This window comes from Ursus americanus, chromosome 31 (assembly GCF_024610735.1).
Source record: "Ursus americanus isolate L20-20 chromosome 31, mUrsAme1.1.p, whole genome shotgun sequence".
NCBI classification, from domain to species: Eukaryota; Metazoa; Chordata; class Mammalia; order Carnivora; family Ursidae; genus Ursus; species Ursus americanus.
Window position 1 is genome coordinate 5981181 of NC_142157.1, and position 19091 is coordinate 6000271.

General features: G+C 37.3%; 1 protein-coding gene across 15 annotated transcripts in view; it reads left to right on the forward strand.

Annotated features, from left to right (window-relative positions):
• Nucleotides 1–19091, forward strand: part of PARD3 (par-3 family cell polarity regulator) — a 636797-nt gene that overhangs the window by 339776 nt on the left and 277930 nt on the right. For all 15 annotated transcript variants that reach the window (XM_045786400.2, XM_045786404.2, XM_045786403.2 and 12 more), the window contains one exon: nt 17478–17569. In XM_045786400.2, the coding sequence (XP_045642356.2) occupies nt 17478–17569 (92 nt within the window). The remainder of the gene's footprint in view (nt 1–17477; nt 17570–19091) is intronic.

Here is a 19091-nt window from a genome sequence, read left to right on the forward strand (position 1 = left end):
TTAATTTAAAATTAATATTTTAATATTTTAAATTAATTTATTTTTTGTATTTTTATAAATTCATAGTGTCTTTTATTAAAAAGTTGAATGTACTCTTGGGACAAGATTGGAATCACTTGCTTTTAGAAAATGGAATAAGACCAGATAAACATCTTTGTGTGAAGTGCCATGATTTGAGGGTAGTAACTCAGTAAAGACTAGTAAATTAAAGATTTCTAAAGCAGAGTGAAGAAGTTTTCTAAGGAACAGTAATGATAGATATTAAATGAACCTTCAATTTATTTGCTCCCATTTATAAGACAAACGATTAAGTCTGGTAGAATAACAGTTATTTCACATTCCTCTTAGGCATGTGGATAATGTCCAAAGTAAAGCACATATAATAAGCACTGTCCACGGTACTTTACTGTCTTGAAAAGTTTCATGATAAACCTCTAAAAATTTACTTAGTAAATCTCAAAGTTCGTTATCTAGTGATCTAGCACATAGAATAAATATTTTTTTCAGAATCAGTACATCCAAGTATTTGAAAATATACAATTAGGAAATAGATTTATTTTTATAGACTTAAGAAAAACTTTAATAAGTATGCTTTTAGTAAACAAAAGTTATATATTTAAAATTTGTTTTCAGGGACACCCGGGTGGCTCAGTCTGTTAAGCATCTGCCTTCAGCTCTGGTCATAATCCCAGAGTCCCGGGATTGAGCCCCACATTGGGCTCCCTGCTCAGCGGGGAGTCTGTCTCTCCCCTGGCCCTCATCCCACTAATGCTTGCTTGCTCTCTTGCTCTCTCTCTCTCTCAGATAAACAAAATCTTAAAAATAAATCAATAAAATTTGTTTTTAGACTTGCCTTGCTACTTTTCACATGCTCTGAAATCCGAATCTTATCCTTTCTAGGTTGGTCATTCATCATTTCTCCATGTGGAAACTTTTATAAAATCACATTGTAATCTGTTAAACCAAGGGTATTTTATTTGTACTATACTGAAACGTACCTGTGGAATCTCCAGTCCTAAATTTCTAGTCCTTTGCAGTTTAAACTTAATTTCTCTCCTTTTTGTTTTTCTTTTGTGAAACATTAGAAAAGCTAAACAAAATAAATGGAGTTGGTAATGAAAGCCATTAAGACATACGCCTATCCGTTCCTTACAAAAATTTCTCCAAATTAAAAATAAATTGACAACTGGATTCTGTTTTCTATTTTTGAAAATATTTCATTATCTTCAAGCACCTTTAAGAATATCTAAATCTCAATAGTTCAAAAATGAAGCGTATATGGGAGAGAAGACAAATATTAGTAATTAGTGAATTTAGATGCAATTCAGTTTTCTGTAGGTTTGAAATTTTCCAAAAAAACATTTTTTAGGAAAAGCAAATTATATATAATGCAGGTTCTTAACGTTTTCTTTAAAACGGCAAAGTGAATTTACTCTTACCTGAGTATGGTCATTTCAGCATGTGAAGTAAAAAATAGTTCACAGTCCCCAATTATGATCTCTTTTTAAGAAACAAAAGGTCGCAGAACTCAGGGCAATTTCGTCTGCAGCTGCTTCTCCGTGTATATAGTCTCCCACATTCTGTCTCCGACACGTGGATGTTGATGTTAATACCTGCCGAGTTCCGGCTGTGTTTTCAAATTCATGTTGCTCGAGGTTGTTACTGTTAGTGATCCAGTGCCTTCCAGGAGAACCAAGCTTCAAGTTTAGAACACTGGAATCTGGACCGGAGTTAGATGTTGAGAGCACAAAGGTGCCTGAGGAAGACCTCACTGTGGATTCGTGCTGTAACTAATTGCCGAGTTTGCTGTCTGGAAGAACTTCCCATCTGTGCCGGCTGCCTTCTTCTGACCTGGCCTCATTTTGTCTGGGAAGCTCTTACTGTTCATTATTCGCTATGTTCTCTATCGCTTCTTTCCCAGCCCTCCTTAAGAATGTGTGAAGAATCATGGGAATGGGACTGACCCCTGCGCCCCTTTCAGCGGAGTACCTTCCCCACCTCTGCTCAGAGCGTAGCCCTCTGTGAAATGAGAGAGCTGGGCGATCGTGGGGTCTCCTTCCCTGCTGGCGAGAGCTTCACCAGCAAACTGCATTTTGCATTTACGCCTTGTGGTGGTGCTGGTAATGTGTGTGTGAGTATTCTTCACAGGTCACCTGCCCCGCTCTCAAGACGCTGTCCCTCGACTATGGTAGATTCGTATGTGCACACTTGATTTAGCGGCTTGGTAGCTGTGTGACAAAGGATGGGTTACTGAACCAGTCTGAGCTGCAACTCCAGTCGTAGAACAGCAACAGCATCTATACGTAGTCCCTGCCACATTCATGAAGCCGTTTAATGTTATTACCGCTCTCGATAAATGTTTTCTCTCTTCCAATCTTCATCCTGTGATGTCATTGCTCCATATAAACTATTTTTCAGTATTTATTTTTTTTTTAAAGATTTTATTTATTTATTCGACAGAGATAGAGACAGCCAGCGAGAGAGTGAACACAAGCAGGGGGAGTGGGAGAGGAAGAAGCAGGCTCATAGCAGAGGAGCCTGATGTGGGGCTCGATCCCAGAACGCCGGGATCACGCCATGAGCCGAAGGCAGACGCTTAACCGCTGTGCCACCCAGGTGCCCCTCAGTATTTAACTAAAATATCCGTAAGATAAAATAAAATGCGTTGTTCAGAATATATGCACTTGACACGTGTAAATTTTAAACACTAAAAATAAATGTTACACCTGAGGCCCTCACATTTAGGTAGGTGCCTTGCTGAAGGGGATAGTTGCTATGAACCTTCCAAGGGGACCCCTTTCTTTAGTCTTATCGAGGTGCCGCAGAGCTGATCAGAGGCACTGCAGTGTCTGATCCCCTTCTCACTGGCCTTTTATGCAAGTCATGTTTGATTTTAGATAAGAATGGTCCTTTTGCTGTTAGAGTGGTTTGTTGTTGTTATAAATTCATTGGTTGATAGTAATTCATTTGTTGGTTGGTTCAAATAAGATTTAAACATCTGATCTGTGAATATCCCTGTTAGGATGTAAAACGAAATGAAGCTGTAAACTGGCCAAGTATGATTAAGTGTAGGAGTGTTGATACTTTGTATCATTGATTGTCTTTATTAATCTTCTAAGAACTCTCCTTTCTTTCTAGTAGTACTCACGACGACTTTAGTAATTGCTCCCAGAGCTGGCTCCTACCTGGTGGTGCCGATGTCTTCCCAGCTCTGTTCGATGACACCATGTCAGTAGCTTGCAGTCGGCTGGTGGGTGGGGTATTTGTATCACAGGTGTTGGCAAATGCTACAAATTAGGTCTTTTTTTTGTTTTTTTTTCCTTTGAGAGCCAATTGTTAGACATGCATCAGTGCACTCCTGGTTCTGTCACATCTTCAAATGCTGGAAGCTTTTGGCTATCCCTCCAAGTCAGTGCTTTGGCAGTCCTTCATTGCATCGATTTTTGTCTTTAACCTGAGTGGTCAAACTTCTGATGATCCCAAGTGGATTTCTGCATGTATGTATCTACTGCTTTTACCAGCCTACCCACTCCTCTCTCCATGAGCCCCTGGAAGATTGCCAGAAGGGTGCTGGGTCAGGTTACAATTTCCCAGTGCTTTCTTAGTGGCATTGCTTTGATAGAAACCTCAGGATTTTGTCCGAGGTTGTGATTTAAAACGACCCTTTTAAACTTTCCAGTCCTTTTGGAGAAGCAAGGCAGGGCTGGGTGTTCTTCGGGGTGTTTTATTAATGGTGTCATAGAATTTTAAGTGCATTGGGAAGACACCTGTACCATAGCAAGCCTCTCCTTAGGCTTGTGGAGTACAATATATGTGCTCCGATTTTAACAATATGATTTGGATATTAATGGTATTTCTTTAAACTGTCAGAAGAAAGGAGGTCTGTAAGTGCATGTCTCTTTGACCTAGTCAAATACGTTTGACTCAACTGCTCTGACCTTGGCAACATTGCTACTGGTGTCACAAATTTTCTCATGGTTTAATGATTCTTTTAAGAAGATGCAATTGTATTAATATCTGACTTCCTACCCTCAAGAATATTTGTAGCCCCCCCACCAAGTCCCCTGCAATTCAATTTTTACAAAGAATTCTCATCTGTAAAGGTGATTTTCACAGTAATCCAGAACAGAGACAAAGGGGTGTGGTCAGATGAGGCGTGGGTTTCACGTTTTATGTCTAAGAGATGGCCAGAGCCTGAGAAACGCAACCTGCTGATACAGATCCCTGAATCAGGCAACTGGGGATTACAGAGAGAAGGAAGAATCAGGATGAAAGAGCAGTGAGACTTATTTTAGAAATTGCCTAATGACAGATTCAGGGTTTTGAATAGGAAATAGTATTTGGTATTCAAAAGATTTCTCAAATAAGGGGGAAAAAAAGGTAGCTCTGGCCCTTGAAAAGCTAATCTGAATAACAAAGGCTGAGCTGACTTTACAGGAGAAGTGTGAAAGGCTTCTGAATGCGCTTCCCTCTTCTTTGTCTTTATCAGAAGACGCTGCTGCATTGTTCACGCGCATAAACACGTCTACCCCCTGGAGTCCTGGGATTAAATGGACAGGAGTTGTGGCTTTTAACAACATACTTACTGTCAAATGTTTTAAAATTTAATCTGTTTGTTAGTTACAAAGTCTGTTTCCTACTAATGGAAACATAAACTTTTTTTGAGAGGGAAAATTCCTATTGCAAGTAGCCCAAATCAACCTGGTCTGTTACTTGGAGAACAAGTAAGAGGACAACTTGATCCTCTTTTACGGGAATATTTCAAGAGTAAAACAGTTTCTGTCCCTGAGTATGACCTAAACAAATATTTCAAACCTTTTATTTTTGTAACTGAAAGTAACTAGTGTCTGTCGTGTTTTACATTTTTTTACTTGTCCTGTATATCATTTATTCAATCATTTTATACTAAAAATTGTAATGAGGCTCTTTTTTCTGAAAGCATCTCTTTCTGGTAAATATTGATAAGACAGTCTTTCATATAAAATGAGCTGAAGTTTTTTAGTCCATTTGCAAATCATGAATTTCGGATTTAATTATATCCCTAGGGAACAACCTGAGCAAACCAAAAGTACTGACATAATTGGATCAAATTGTGTAATCAAAAGCAAATGATATGGTTATTAAATCTAATGAAATGATCTCCCAGCATTTAATTCATTTCTCTGATTCAAGAAATTTTAGTAATAATGTGTTGAATGTGTTGAAATGGACATTCTAATCAGTCACCGCTCCTAAACAGATCTTTCCTCTAGACCGTTTTTGGTTGGACATATTTCTAAAGGTTATACCTTAAAGCAGAGAGTTGATATCTTTTGGGATATGGGTGAAAGGAAAGGTGACAGGAAGTGAATCTGGGTCCTTATCAAAGGCAGAAGGAAAGCAGTGAAAGGAGAAAATTGCTTTTATAAAGTACTGTTTCTTTGTATTACCACCTTCATTTCACACCAAATGAACATGAACCGCAAATGGTAATCTAGATGACATCTAAAGGAGTAATATTACTAGTCTATAAAGATTTCGTTAAAATCTTAGAAAAGATAAGCTCCTGATAAATAAATGATTGAAATGAATAGAAAATCTACGGAGAGCATATGTGACCATTTCACAAACATTTCAGTCTCACTGGTAATATTGAATTCAAACTAGAATGACAACAAGGCTTCTTTGTTGATGAGATTAACTAAAGGTGTGTGTGTGTGTGTGTGTGTGTGTGTGTATCAGAGTAGCCAGTCAAGAACTGAGCAGGGTCTAAAATTTTATCCTGTTAAAAGCTAAGTAGTTAGCCTGCTACAGTTGCGTGGATGGTGATGGAGGAGGAGACTCCTGGGTCAGGGATGAAGGGTTTTATTACCGTCAGCTCAGCCAGCGGCATGAGCTTCAGTGTATTTGATTCAGTTCTTCTTACCCCCAAACCCATGGAAGTGTCACCAGTGGCCCAGATACAAGGCCTGCATGCTCAGTGGGTTGTGTTACGGAAGTTATGGTACCTCCCTTGGGAGGGAGTTACTACCTGTCTTCTCAAGACTTGCAAATATGCCAGAGGCTGATGGAGAATTGTCTTCCAGTACAGACCATAAAAGCTGTGAAAGGGACAGTTTACTATGAGTCTGGTAGAAACACCAATTGATTTGGTCCTTTCAGAAAATAAACACGCACTAAGCTCTTTAAAACGATCATGTCATTTGAAGCATTCTGTTTTAGACTCCTTTCAAAGAACATAATCCTAAACATTGAGATGTTTTTATTTAGAAATCTGTGATGACTGGAGTTGAAAAGTATCCTATGATAAGTGAATTGATGAAATATTAAAGCGTTTAAGAATGTTTTCTGTACAATTTGAAATAAAATACAACAATTATAACATTTATATTTTATTGCTATTCCTGTGTAAGCAAAGAAGACCTATATGATTTCAAAACAGTAGAAGGAAATCCCAAATGTAATGTGAGCAAGCTAGGGCTCCTCTTGGTCAGGACTTTGTTTTCTTGGAGACCATGACATACTTGAATCATTATAACCAAACTTTTGTATAAGACACAAGACAGACATTTTTAGAACCAAACGATATTTTATAAATCAAGATTTAGTTTTACTTATGTACAAGGAGGTCTTAGTACTTAATCATTGTAAGTCGGTGTTCTAAGTGATTGACATTAATTAACTCCTGTGATTCTCATAGAAGGTCAGTAGACAGTACTCTTCCCAGTCTATAAATAAGTAAACCAAAGCACAGAGAAGTTCCATAATTTGTCAGAATCATGCAGAATCCATGTTATTAACCACCAGCTAAAGTGTTATACCAAATATAACACGTCTAATACTTTAGTGTATTTCTTTAATATGTTAATTTTATTTGGCATTTTTATCACATTCTGGGTATTAGAGACAATGCAGTAATGCACAGCTAATTAGTTTTATTAATGTTGATCTCTAATGTTATTATAAACTATTGAACCATGATCTACAATTGAGCATTCAAACTAATCGTCATTGCAATGTACCTTGTGTCAAACATATAATTGGTTTCATTTTGTTTAAGAGAATACATTCTTTCGATCCCCAGGAAATCTACCAACTAGTTTTTGCTTCATTGAATTCAACTAGAAAATGGAGTGAAAACATTTTTTTTTTTAAGCTACTTACCTTATCCAAGCTATTTACTGGTTTCAAGTAAGTTAATGACTACATTTCATTTGTGAAATTATAATATTGCATTGGGAAGTCATAAACCAGTACCCATTCTAATAGATGTTTACATGTGTGGATTTTGTTACAGGACCCATGTGTTACTCTTTACTTGCTTATTAACAATATAAAATAAGGTAGATCTTTGGGGACTGCTGTATGTTTTCTTAATAAGCCCTTCAAAATTATTAATGGTGAAATATGTATTTATCATGTAGGAAAACAGGATAAAAAATACATGTCTTGGTCCCTATTGAAAGTCCTCTTAGGTATTTGTGGACTGCAGGGCCCAATGATGAACTTGTCTTGGGGTGACTCTTTTCCACTCATCTCCATTCTTTCTTTGGTTCTGTTTAATTGAAATTTCTTCTGGTTATCTCATTTATTTTATATGGCATCTTAAGAAGTCTTTTTCTCATCTTAATTTTTTCTCCCATTTTTAAAAAATCTCTGCTCGATTTCTAAGACTGACTAAATATGATACATATCAATACCAATGAGTAGTCCCATCTTTGTCATTCCTTATAATTTTTTTTTAAAGATTTTATTTATTTATTCGACAGAGATAGAGACAGCCACCGAGAGAGGGAACACAAGCAGGGGGAGTGGGAGAGGAAGAAGCAGGCTCATAGCAGAGGAGCCTGATGTGGGGCTCGATCCCACAACGCCGGGATCACGCCCTGAGCCGAAGGCAGACGCTTAACCGCTGTGCCACCCAGGCGCCCTGTATAATGTTTTGTTTTATTTTTAAGCCCTTGATTCTTTGCAAAATCACTTTTCAGAAAAATTATAATGTAGTGATATCATGTAATAAAAAGTCGTTTGTAAAAGTATGGTAAAGTTTAAAAAATCAATAAAATAGGCTTTATTTTGAGAAGATTTTATGCTTATGGTAAAAATACTAAATTCTATAAAGACACAATAAAAATCACTTGTAATCTTGCCACCCAAATATAACCACTGGTAAAATTTCCTGATGTTCATTCTTCCTATGTTTCTCTTAAAATGACACCCCCCCAATTTTAATAGTAATTCTCACTTCTTACGAAAGTTAATTTATTATATGTTCAGAATTTAATGTTTTGTGGGTGTTCTTTTTAACAACATAAATTTTATTATATTTTCTCTTCTCACAGATCGTGGCCCTGACACTAACTAGTTGGCTAGGATCACATGCATTAGTTACTAGCTCTGGTCACTCTCCCTTGAGGAAAATGGAGTGAAAAAACATGGCAGAACTCGAACCATAGGCCTTTTGTTGCCATTTTCAAAATCCCAGCTCAGCTACTGCAGGGAAAGGTGAAATCTTTTCTAGGCCTGATTTCTCATAATGAGAATTCCTACTTTGTTGTGAGAATTAAATGAAAGAGTGTATATGCAGTTTGTGTTGTCTTTTAAATGCTTAGTAAAATTGGTTCTTTCTCTTTTCTCTGAAAATTTTATTTTATATGTAATAAGGTGCTTTGCACATAGTGATATCCTGAGTCCATCACAGCTTCCAAGACAGATCGAGTTATTGCCTTTATTCCGATTAGGAATGTAGGGCGTGGTGACATGAATGAGGACGCGGCTGAGGTGGGTCTCGTGCCCAGCTCCGTCGTTCATTGCACCACTGCACGTGTTGGGCATGCCCAGTGCATTTCTAGACATAATCTCACATACAGTGTTTAGTAAAACCTTATTAACAAATACTTTGCATGTCAGCAACACAGCTCTGTTATCCAGATTGCGTTGTGCATAGATCACTGGAAACTTGTCATGTGGTTGTGTTGCTAACTTACGTTTGGAAAAAAGTTTCACATATAATTCTTTAAAAAGCCCATATATTTTGGGGTACCTGGGTGTCTCAGTTGGTTAAGCAGCTGACTCTTGAGTTTGGTTCAGGTCATGATCTCAGGGTCCTGGGATCAAGCCCAGCGTGGGGGCTCTGCTTGAGATTCTCTCTGTTTCTCCTGCTACCCCTCCCCCCGCTTGCATGCTTATGCACTCTCTTGAAAATAAAATAAATCTTTAAAATCAAATCCCATTGTTTTATTAAAATATGCTTAAGGTTTGTCCTGAGTATTAAACTGAGGTTGTATTGAAGAGTAAAGAAGTCGATTCTCTACTAAATGGCACATTGTACGTCCTCAGTATTATTATTATTATTTTAAAGATTTTATTTATTTATTCGACAGAGATAGAGACAGTCAGCGAGAGAGGGAACACAAGCAGGGGGAGTGGGAGAGGAAGAAGCAGGCTCCCAGCAGAGGAGCCTGATGTGGGGCTCGATCCCATAACGCCGGGATCACGCCCTGAGCCGAAGGCAGACGCCCAACCGCTGTGCCACGAAGGCGCCCCCATCCTCAATATTATATTAGTAATTATCATTTTTATTTTTTGTTATACATTATAAAATCTGTAAGTTTCTTGCCTCTTTAAGAAGTGATTTGCACTGATCACTAGCAAGAAATATTTGTTTCAATTTTTTGTTTGGTGATTTAAATAGAAGTTCATTTTAAAATTATTTTAGTTCCTATCAAATATTAATTTTGAAATCATTTTTAAGCCAAGGAGAAAATGTTTTTTGAATGAAAATAGTTATATATATATATATATATATATATATATATATATATATATATTTATTTAAACATATGGTATTTTAATATACTACCGAGTAAGATAAGTCTTTTTTATTTACCCAGGTATTACTTACTTCACCCCCAAAATAAAACATTTTAAAATGTCACCTCAGTAAGGTTTAGAATGTTATTAGAGAGGCAAGATGTTTCATTTGATGAAATCCATACATTGCAACAATCCATAAATTAGAGTAGATTTTTTAGGAATATTCAAAAGAAAACAGTTGGGTGTTGTTTGGTACGCAAGCCCCGTATGAAACCAGATTGATAATGCCGATTAAAGTCATATCACCTAATGGGTGGCTGCTTGGCCATTGGTGTGTGGTGGGGGGACTAGAAATAGTACTGAGGCACTTCCTGCAAAGCAGGTGGCTTCAGTATTGCTGACGTGGTGATAGATATTTCGAGTGGTCCTCTGTTTGGCATCTATACGGATAGGAGTGAGGCACATAATGCCAGGTGGGATGCTGGGGTTGGTTATTGAATTCAGTGATTCTTAGTAAGGATTACTATGTAAAGCTGCTTTTGTGTATCATGGGGGCACAGGAAAAAATGGAAGAATTAAGTGAAGGAAGAGATTCCAGCGTATGATTGGCTGTTGGACCAGATGTCTTCCAGTACGATTCCTCCAAGCCCTGAAATTCTAATAATCTAGGAGAAGCAGACTTAACATTTTGGAACTTAATTTTGAGATTCCACTCTGCATGTAACAGGTGCAAAGATATATCCTTCTTGTTGTTCTCCGTCGTGAGATAGCTTTCATCAATCAGCACCATCTGTTCTTCTTTTAAAGACTCTTCTCTTGCCTTCGGTTGTGTGGAGTCCTGTTGTGTATGTTCCAAGAGAGGAAATGTTTCATTTCTGTGGTGACTGAAAATTTCACGGGCTGTGGTAAATACTGTGCTTGCTATTCCATTGGATCAGTATTAGCCTGAGATGAGAATGTTTGGAATCCCTTTGAGGGGATGAAGCTCACATGTAATATTCAACATCACAAGTACTGAGTCATTCCTAATATAAGCCACAGTTATTTGGGGTTGAGCTCTGGGTTCTGTGGTGTACAGTTTATGTGATAATGAACTGCCCTGCATTTACAGGTATAATGGTTATTAATGTCCCAAACAGTACAAGAAAATATTTTTAAAAGGTCCTATTATCTAGTATTGTCTATCCTTAAAGGATTTGAATTAGGTTTTTTCGTAAATGTTTTTACTCAAGTGGAATATAAGGACCATGAAGTAAAATTGTATCACACATTTCCTGATTTTGTTTGTTTAGAAGGTTGCTATAGATTTACCATTCTCAGCTGAAAAGTCCCCCTCCCCTAGATGTTTTCAATTGTTGTCCGCATGTGATGGGAAATTACTTTTCCCTGGTGATTTAACCAATTAATCAAGTTGTGGCAACATTAACACAAAAGCCTTCTGGAATCCTATTTGTGATACTTAGGGAATGTCCCCCAAAAGCGATTTAATTCATGCTGTGAACATCCAAATAAATATTTTTGGGGGGGAGATGCTGTAGCTCATTAGTAGTTAACGTGTCTCTCATTAAGTTTGGAAAGTCTTGGAGGCATTCTGAAAAGTGTGAAAAAGACTGTTTACTTAAGCGCTTTTGTCGCAATATAATTGAACCCATTAAATTATTTTATTGTTAAGAATAATAAAAACACTTGAAAAATATTGTAAATTTGTTTAACAAGATACCATCAGAACTTTCATTTCCTTTTTGTGTTTCCTAAGCATAAAGATCAAAGATAGGTGTGCAGGAAATTTAAGGAGGCAAATAACTAGTTTTTTATAAAATGTTTCTAAAATGATAAATCATTTCTTAAAATGGTAGGCATTTTTTTTCAAGTAATAACTCTTCACAATATTTAATTCCTTGGAACTAAGAGTTTAAATACAGATACACAGGTGGTTGGTTTCTAGATAAAGTTTGTGTTCCTGTGAAGCAGAACGTGTGCTTTTCATTTCCCTGCTTTATAAGCAAACGGTTACAGATTTGTCCTCTTCTTTCTTATGGTGATCTATGGAGGCAGTATTCAGTTTTTAAGTGTTCTAATTACAGATCCTTTCCTTCTTTGCAATGACATCTACTTATGTTTTTGGAGATATATATAGATATATATATCTATATGTATCTATATATATATCCAAATATATATATAGATATATATAGATATATATATCTATATATATCCATAAAATCTATGATTATGGAGAAGATATTTAGTACTCAAACAGGAAAAAATACAACTAGATAATTTTTGAAGTGAAAAACGTAATTAGGAGTTTAGGCAAATTTAGTTTTCTTAAACACATAGTTCATGTGAGAGTTTGTGATTTTAGAGTGTATCATCCCTTGGTTCTGTTAGGGCTTTTCAAGTTGAGGGTTAGCCTTGGTATTATTCATATTATGGAAGAGAATAAAATAATTTTTCCTACAAGCAGAGAACAAATAATTTCATATGTCTTTATCCCCACTGGTCTAATACACATTTCTAACCTGATCTAAAACTCATCTTCCTCACCCAAGCTTATCAAATACTCATTTTCTCTTATTCTTTCCTCTCCTTTGACTAGAACTCATCCATCTTTTTTAAACATTTGTTTAGATCCATATAATATATATGGTAGGCAAAGGGTTGACAAAATCTTCCCCTCTTCTGCACAAGAATTTAAACTTTGGTTATTTTTTTTGCTCTGTTTCTCTAAAAACCTGATAAAGGCTTCCATCCACGGTCCTTATATGGTAAAAGTGACCTCTGATTAGTAAATAGCGTATGGACTCAGAAGACGATAAATCCGTGACAAGCAGCTCTGCCTCTGGTGGTGTTTTGAGGTCCTGACTTCCATGAGGCATGAGGCTTTGAAGCCAGAGTAGCACTTGCAGCCTGCTGATGTGGGTCTTTTCTTGCACCTGAGCTGGGAAGGAGTAGCTCCGGGACAGGTATGCGGACTGCTCCTTCCAAGGATGCCGCCTTGCTGGCAGGTTGGGTTTCCAGCCTTAGGTCCTTCGGGCATCTCAAATATGTAGTCAGAATAAAAATATAAAAATAATACTAGGAGGCTTTTAAAGAAAAAACGAGCACTCTGTTCTGCTCCTCCCAGTTCTCCCAGCCCCTCTCCCTGGAGGGACTATTTATGCGGATATGTATTCTGCTATTTACTTGCATGTTTCTAAATAAAATATTTAGGTTGCACTTTCCTGGTTACCAGTTACTGACATCTGTTGACTTGCATCTGTGGAAGATGAAGGTGTTTCCTTTTCTGCCACTTCTACTTGCCTTGTTCCTGTATCTTCGCTAGTGTTACATCAGAAGCCTAAGTGAAATCAGTAGCCAGTGTCACATTAGAAGGCAGTTTATGGCTCATTGCATGACCAAGTAGGTACTCTGATGAGTTTTTTTTTCCTCCCCTACACATCTTCCTTTGTTGTTTCTGGAGTCAATTGCTTTGACCTTTTAAAAATCGATTTTGTTTTATCTGTGTATTTCTGACCTCCCCCCCCCCCCCCGCATTCTCTAACAGGTCTGTCAAACAGTATTTCCCAAATGTTCAAAAATATCAGAGCAATTATTAATTTCTTTTTTTCCCAGGGAGTCAGACTTTCCAGACTTCTCTATCCTGTTGCTCTAATCTAACTTGGCTTCTTCTTCTCTGAGCTGTCTTCTTACCTTATTCTTGGACTTTCCTTGGATTCTGTCCATTACTTTATTGAATTTCTTGGATTTTGCTGGAGCACATCCAAAAATAGCTTAATATGAAAGCGTCCATGGGAAGTAAAGACTTTGCATATCTGAAGATTTTTTTCAACTTTCATACCTGATTCTTGTTTGGTTGGTTGAACATAGAAATCCTCACTGAAAAATTTGTTTTAATATAGAAGGTATGACTCTGTTATCTGGTGGAATTTAATGTTACTTTAAAAGGCCTTGTTATGATAGAGCATTTTTTTTACTGATATTCCTAGTTTTAGTTTGCTAGCAATCACACAGGTCATACATTTGGCAGTGCTTAGATTAGGCTCTGTTGTTGGAAGATAATTCTCCGTCGTTCTCTTCCATTTTTGTATGCCTTGAGAGCAGAGGCCTTTGTTGTGGACTGTCCCTGCAAGGATTTATGTACAGCAAACAGCCTTGGAAGACGGATCCGGTGTCTCCCTCCATAGCAGCGGGCAGACATGCTGCCGCCTGCGTAAGGTATTTGGGTTCCCTAAGCTCAGGTTTATTCTGTGTGCACCAGCGTTCGTGGTTCTCTGCACATCACTTCGTAAGAATTTGAGCTGGAGAAAAGTGCATAACAGGGTGATACTTTGGCTCTTGCTGTAATAAACTGTCCTTTGTCTCTGACCCAGGGGTCTCATTTTTTCTGCTAGCATCCACAAAGCTATGCAAGCTAAGTTAGGAGCCTTCGAGTGGGATAAAAATCATAGACTCTTCATGGTTCTTTTTTTTTTTTTCTTAAAGATTTTATTTATTCATTTGTCAGAGAGAGAGTGCATGCACACACAAGCAGAGAGGGTGATAGGCAGAGGGAGAAGCAGGGTCCCCGCTGAGCAAGGAGCCCAATGCTGGACTCTGTCCCAGGATCTTGGGATCATAACCTGAGCTGAAGGCAGACGCTTAACCTGCTGAGCCACCCAGGCATCCCTCTTCATAGTTCTTGACCTTCGTTTTTCCTCTGAAAATTTCCTCACCCAGCAACCCATAGTGTTTTCCTCCTTGTGCCATTTATTTCATTGTATACGGCATTTAGTTGTTTATATTTTTAAATGTGTGTTCTCATTTCAAAGACATTTTACAATGAAGGTACTTTGTATATAGCAAAATGCAACAAATCAGGTTTTATGAATGTTTCCAAATGTAGATTTTGTATTTAATCGAGTAGATAATATATTTAATATTAAGTTGCCTTGTAAGGCATAAAGTATGAACGGATGAATATATACTCTTAAAATATAATTGTGTAACATTACCTTAAATCGTTTATCTGCAGTATGTTTTATATGTCATGCATTATTTATTTCTCTTTTCAGTACCAGCTACCGTTTACTGGGCAATGACTCTTTGTTGGACACCATGTTATGCTTGTGATACGGATTATCTTCTCCCTCTCAGTAGTCCTAGGAAGATAGTTTTATTGTTTGTATTTTGCAGAGGAAGGGATAGAAATATAGAAGGCATATATAACTTGCCTAAGTATATAAAATTGGCAAATGGTAGAGTTGGTGCTCACACCCAAGTCTGTTTAATTCTTGAACCTGAGCTCTGCTATAAAATGGAGAGAAAGGAAAAGATAAAAAGTGTATTTTCTCACCTGGAAGTTTTTAACATTGTGTAGTTTAAATTAATATTTTAGGCCTTCAGTATTGATATGACATAAATAAAAGCCAAGTTTCATTTTCTGTGTCTATAATGGAATTCAGTATCTAACTTGTGCTGAAAGTAGCTATGTTCAGTCACAGCGTGTTAAAAGTACAAGACAACAAAATAAAGCAACACCGGAGCTGGTACTTACCCGTCCAGAAGTTGGGGAATTTTAAGTTGTGGTTCCCACAACAATGGTAGCTCAGCCCCGGGGCAGCGAATGTCGCGATCTGAGCCGAACACCATATGCAGCTGCATGAAATAGCCCTCTGCCCGCTCTTGGGGCCTGATAATGGCCGCTGGGGGAGCAGCGAATGTGTAAATTATCAGTGGCTGTTGTATCACTGTCGCTTGGGGCATTTCCTTTATGTGGCCGTTTCCTAGTACAACTTAGGTGTTTTGCTGGTTATGCATCATGGTGGCATTTCAGTGGTGCTTAAATTATTAATGAATCCTGAAATGAAATGCTTTTAACTTGAAAGATTATTTTTATGTTTTCCATCTGATTTATAAACAATCACTTTGCTCTCCCTCCTACCCCCCTGCCCATGGAAAAGCTTCAATTCAGGAGCTCTTGTTTACATTTAAAGTGTGGTCCTTAGGCAGGTTCAAGATGCTGGTTAACCTTTGAAATGTATTGTGTGCTTGTGCTTAAAAGAGACAGATGACTAAGAGGTGCATGTCAGAGCCTCTTAAATCATAGGATCATCAGTCTTCAAGTCCCTTCACTTCATGCAGTGCACTGCCATTGAGGACACATGGAACCTGTTTGCAACTCATAGAAAAACTTGGTGCATTCACCTTCTTATTTCGGTGGCTTCTCAGGGGAATTGCCAATTGGGTGTTATCAACTGCTCTGTGTTGCCTTAATATTGCTTGAAGATTTTAAAATATTGCTTAACACTGTGTTGAACCTACGACCTTTGTTTATCATTTTGTTGACCGATGTCTTTGTTGATGTCATATACATTTCTACTATGAGTCTCTCATACGTGATTAAAAATATAAAATTTTTCTCTAACGGTAGACTTCTATATAGGTGGTTCAGTAAATTCACATAGAAAATCACTGTTACCAAATTTATATAGTAGAAAGGATAGACCTCACGAATTATATGTTTATATGAGTTATACATACATACTTCCAAGAAACAGATTAAATAAATTTTATTTATGTGTATTTGGAAACTTATTATCCCAAAGAGTTCTAGGGAAGATCTTGTTTTTATTAGCAAAATTATTATAGAGGATCTACTGGGTACTAGACACTGCGGATCCGAGGTGAAGCCCACCGAGCCTCTTAGCGAGTCTCATTGGAGGTTCCAGGTCTTTTCTAAATATTCTCATTTGGTTAAAAAGACCTTTGATATCATTCAGTCATGTTTATTATTCAAATTATCCTGAGAAGCCAACTTCCCTGTGAACTCCGTAATGAAAAGACGGCGGCCAGGGTTATAACGTAAGGCATGGTCTTGAGTGGCATTTCATTTCTGTTTAGGAACCATCACATTTATTCCATCTGCAGTGTTCGTAGTGCCAGCACACTTACCCAGTTTCTACAACATGTTGGAACATAATGTTTTACAATATACTGCCTTCATGAAAGGAGGGCTACAAAGTGGGGCTTGATTATTTTGCTGTTTGTGCCTCTGCCTATGCTTGGTCCTTCATAATAGGAGTAAACAGAAGCGGTTCTTTATGGCGAAGATCTTAATGCCTTCATAGGTACCTGTCAATAACCAGTCAGCTGGCTTAGGGTAACTTTGTGTGAAATCTCAGAGGATGATGGATTTGAGTCTAGGATGGTACTTACCGCAAGCTCAGTCTGACAAGCCGATTTAGTAGGAACTGAGGAACATTGAAGATTTTGCTGGTTGTTAAGGTTTTTAATGGCCTCAACTGTTTGGGTTAGTAAAAATTTTAAACGTGTATCACCTGTACCCTGTACGTTTGTTTATTAACATAACATTGTGGTAGTGTATAATTATTCCTGAAAACATATATCAAAAAGTGAAATACAAATGACAAGAAAGTTCACATAAGTAGAAGTTCTTTCCTTATCGCCATGGTGTCTCGTCCCCCTCCTGGGGTACGCCAACTCAGGAGACTGTGGCCTGAAAATACAGCTCGGCACATACACATACCCATCTTACCATGAAAGCTGATCCCCCTAGAGGAAGGACCTAGTTCACGTGGTCAGAATGCCTACTAAACTCCAGTTTTATCCAATTTCCTTTCACATTACGGAAGTAAACCTAACACAGAGTATACTTCTCTTCTTTGTGCATGTGTCTCTAGGATGAGGATGGGACCGAAGAAGACAATAGTCGTGTTGAACCTGTTGGACATGCCGACACTGGTTTGGAGAACATACCCAGCTTTACTCTGGAGTAAGTTACTGATGGCTTTAACTAAATTTGTAATATACGTGTAGCATCACTGATAGCAGCAAGAATTCCAAAAGCATATGGCATGCGGAATGTTTGTGCTTAGTTAAAAACATGCCTTGCGTTGGCTTGTTTCCCAAAGAGCATCTTTCATCTATTGAGTTAACTACCTAATGTAAGAAGTATAGCATGGAAATTCACACGTATCTGTCCTGGTTTCATGCCTTGGCAAATACTATTAAATGATAATATAAAATAGTATTTGATTGAAAATGTGTGTCATGTTACCAGCACTGTAACTTTCACATTGCTTTCTATGTCAGTGTTTTGGTCCTTTGTTTGTTTTTCAACTTTGCTAAATTTAAAAAAAGTGTAGATATACTTTGCTTGAAAAACCAGTTGGGTCATGTAAGCATTAGACATTTTAGTATATATATTTTTTGATTTGAAGAAATGGACTCTCTGAAGATATTTGTTGAAAAATTAGAGTCAGGGGTTAGGGCCCTTAAACATGAGTTTACGTATAAAAGGACAAAGAAAACTTCACTATATTATCACAACTTTACAATTATCTTAAGTATTGGCATGTTTAAGTGGAAGGTGTTCTCAGAACTTCTTCCCTTGGTCGTTTAGACTTGGAGGGCAATCATTCTGAAGTTTTGTTTGACTTTGGGTCAAAGTGGAGGGGGCCTACATCTTAGCATCTAAACTCTTCATTCTGTCTTTTCTTTGTCTTCCAAGGGAAGTCTCTCAGAACTTTCTCAGTGAGACTAAACAGAGTCTAGAATCGAGTTATGTTTAGATAGACAGCAACCAACACTCTCTATCACAGTTAAGAATTACTTGCTATGTCCTAGTTCTTTTTAGAAAGAAGGTGGATTAAAATACATTTATTAAAGTCACCATACTGTTTTCAGTTGACAAACTAATCATTAAATGGATGCTGAAATGATATGTAACAGTATCTAAAATAAGAAGTTGTGAAATTCTATGAAAATATAAAAAAATAATTCATTTAAATAGCATTACTTCAGTAAATATTTTGGCAGTTTGGCAGAATTTTAATTTTTTCCTAGTTAGCATATGTGATTACATCTATGCACATATTCTTAATTTTGTTTTGATTTGTTTGATATCACTGTCTTTAATTTTCTTTTAGTCTTTGTATTACATAACGAGGACATTAATAGTATCTAGGGTAACTAGGTTTTCATTTAAGAAATATCGTGGAATAACTGGCATTTCCATTATATAAAAACTAAACTGCGATCTTTGTCAAATCCATTGGTAATCTTTATAGTTGCTTCAACTAGATACTTAATTGAAATACTATTTTTAAAAATTGATTGTCAGGTAAGACCTGTTTAGATTTCTTTTTTTTTTTTTTTTAAAGATTTTATTTATTTATTCGACAGAGATAGAGACAGCCAGCGAGAGAGGGAACACAAGCAGGGGGAGTGGGAGAGGAAGAAGCAGGCTCATAGCGGAGGAGCCTGATGTGGGGCTCGATCCCAGAACGCTGGGA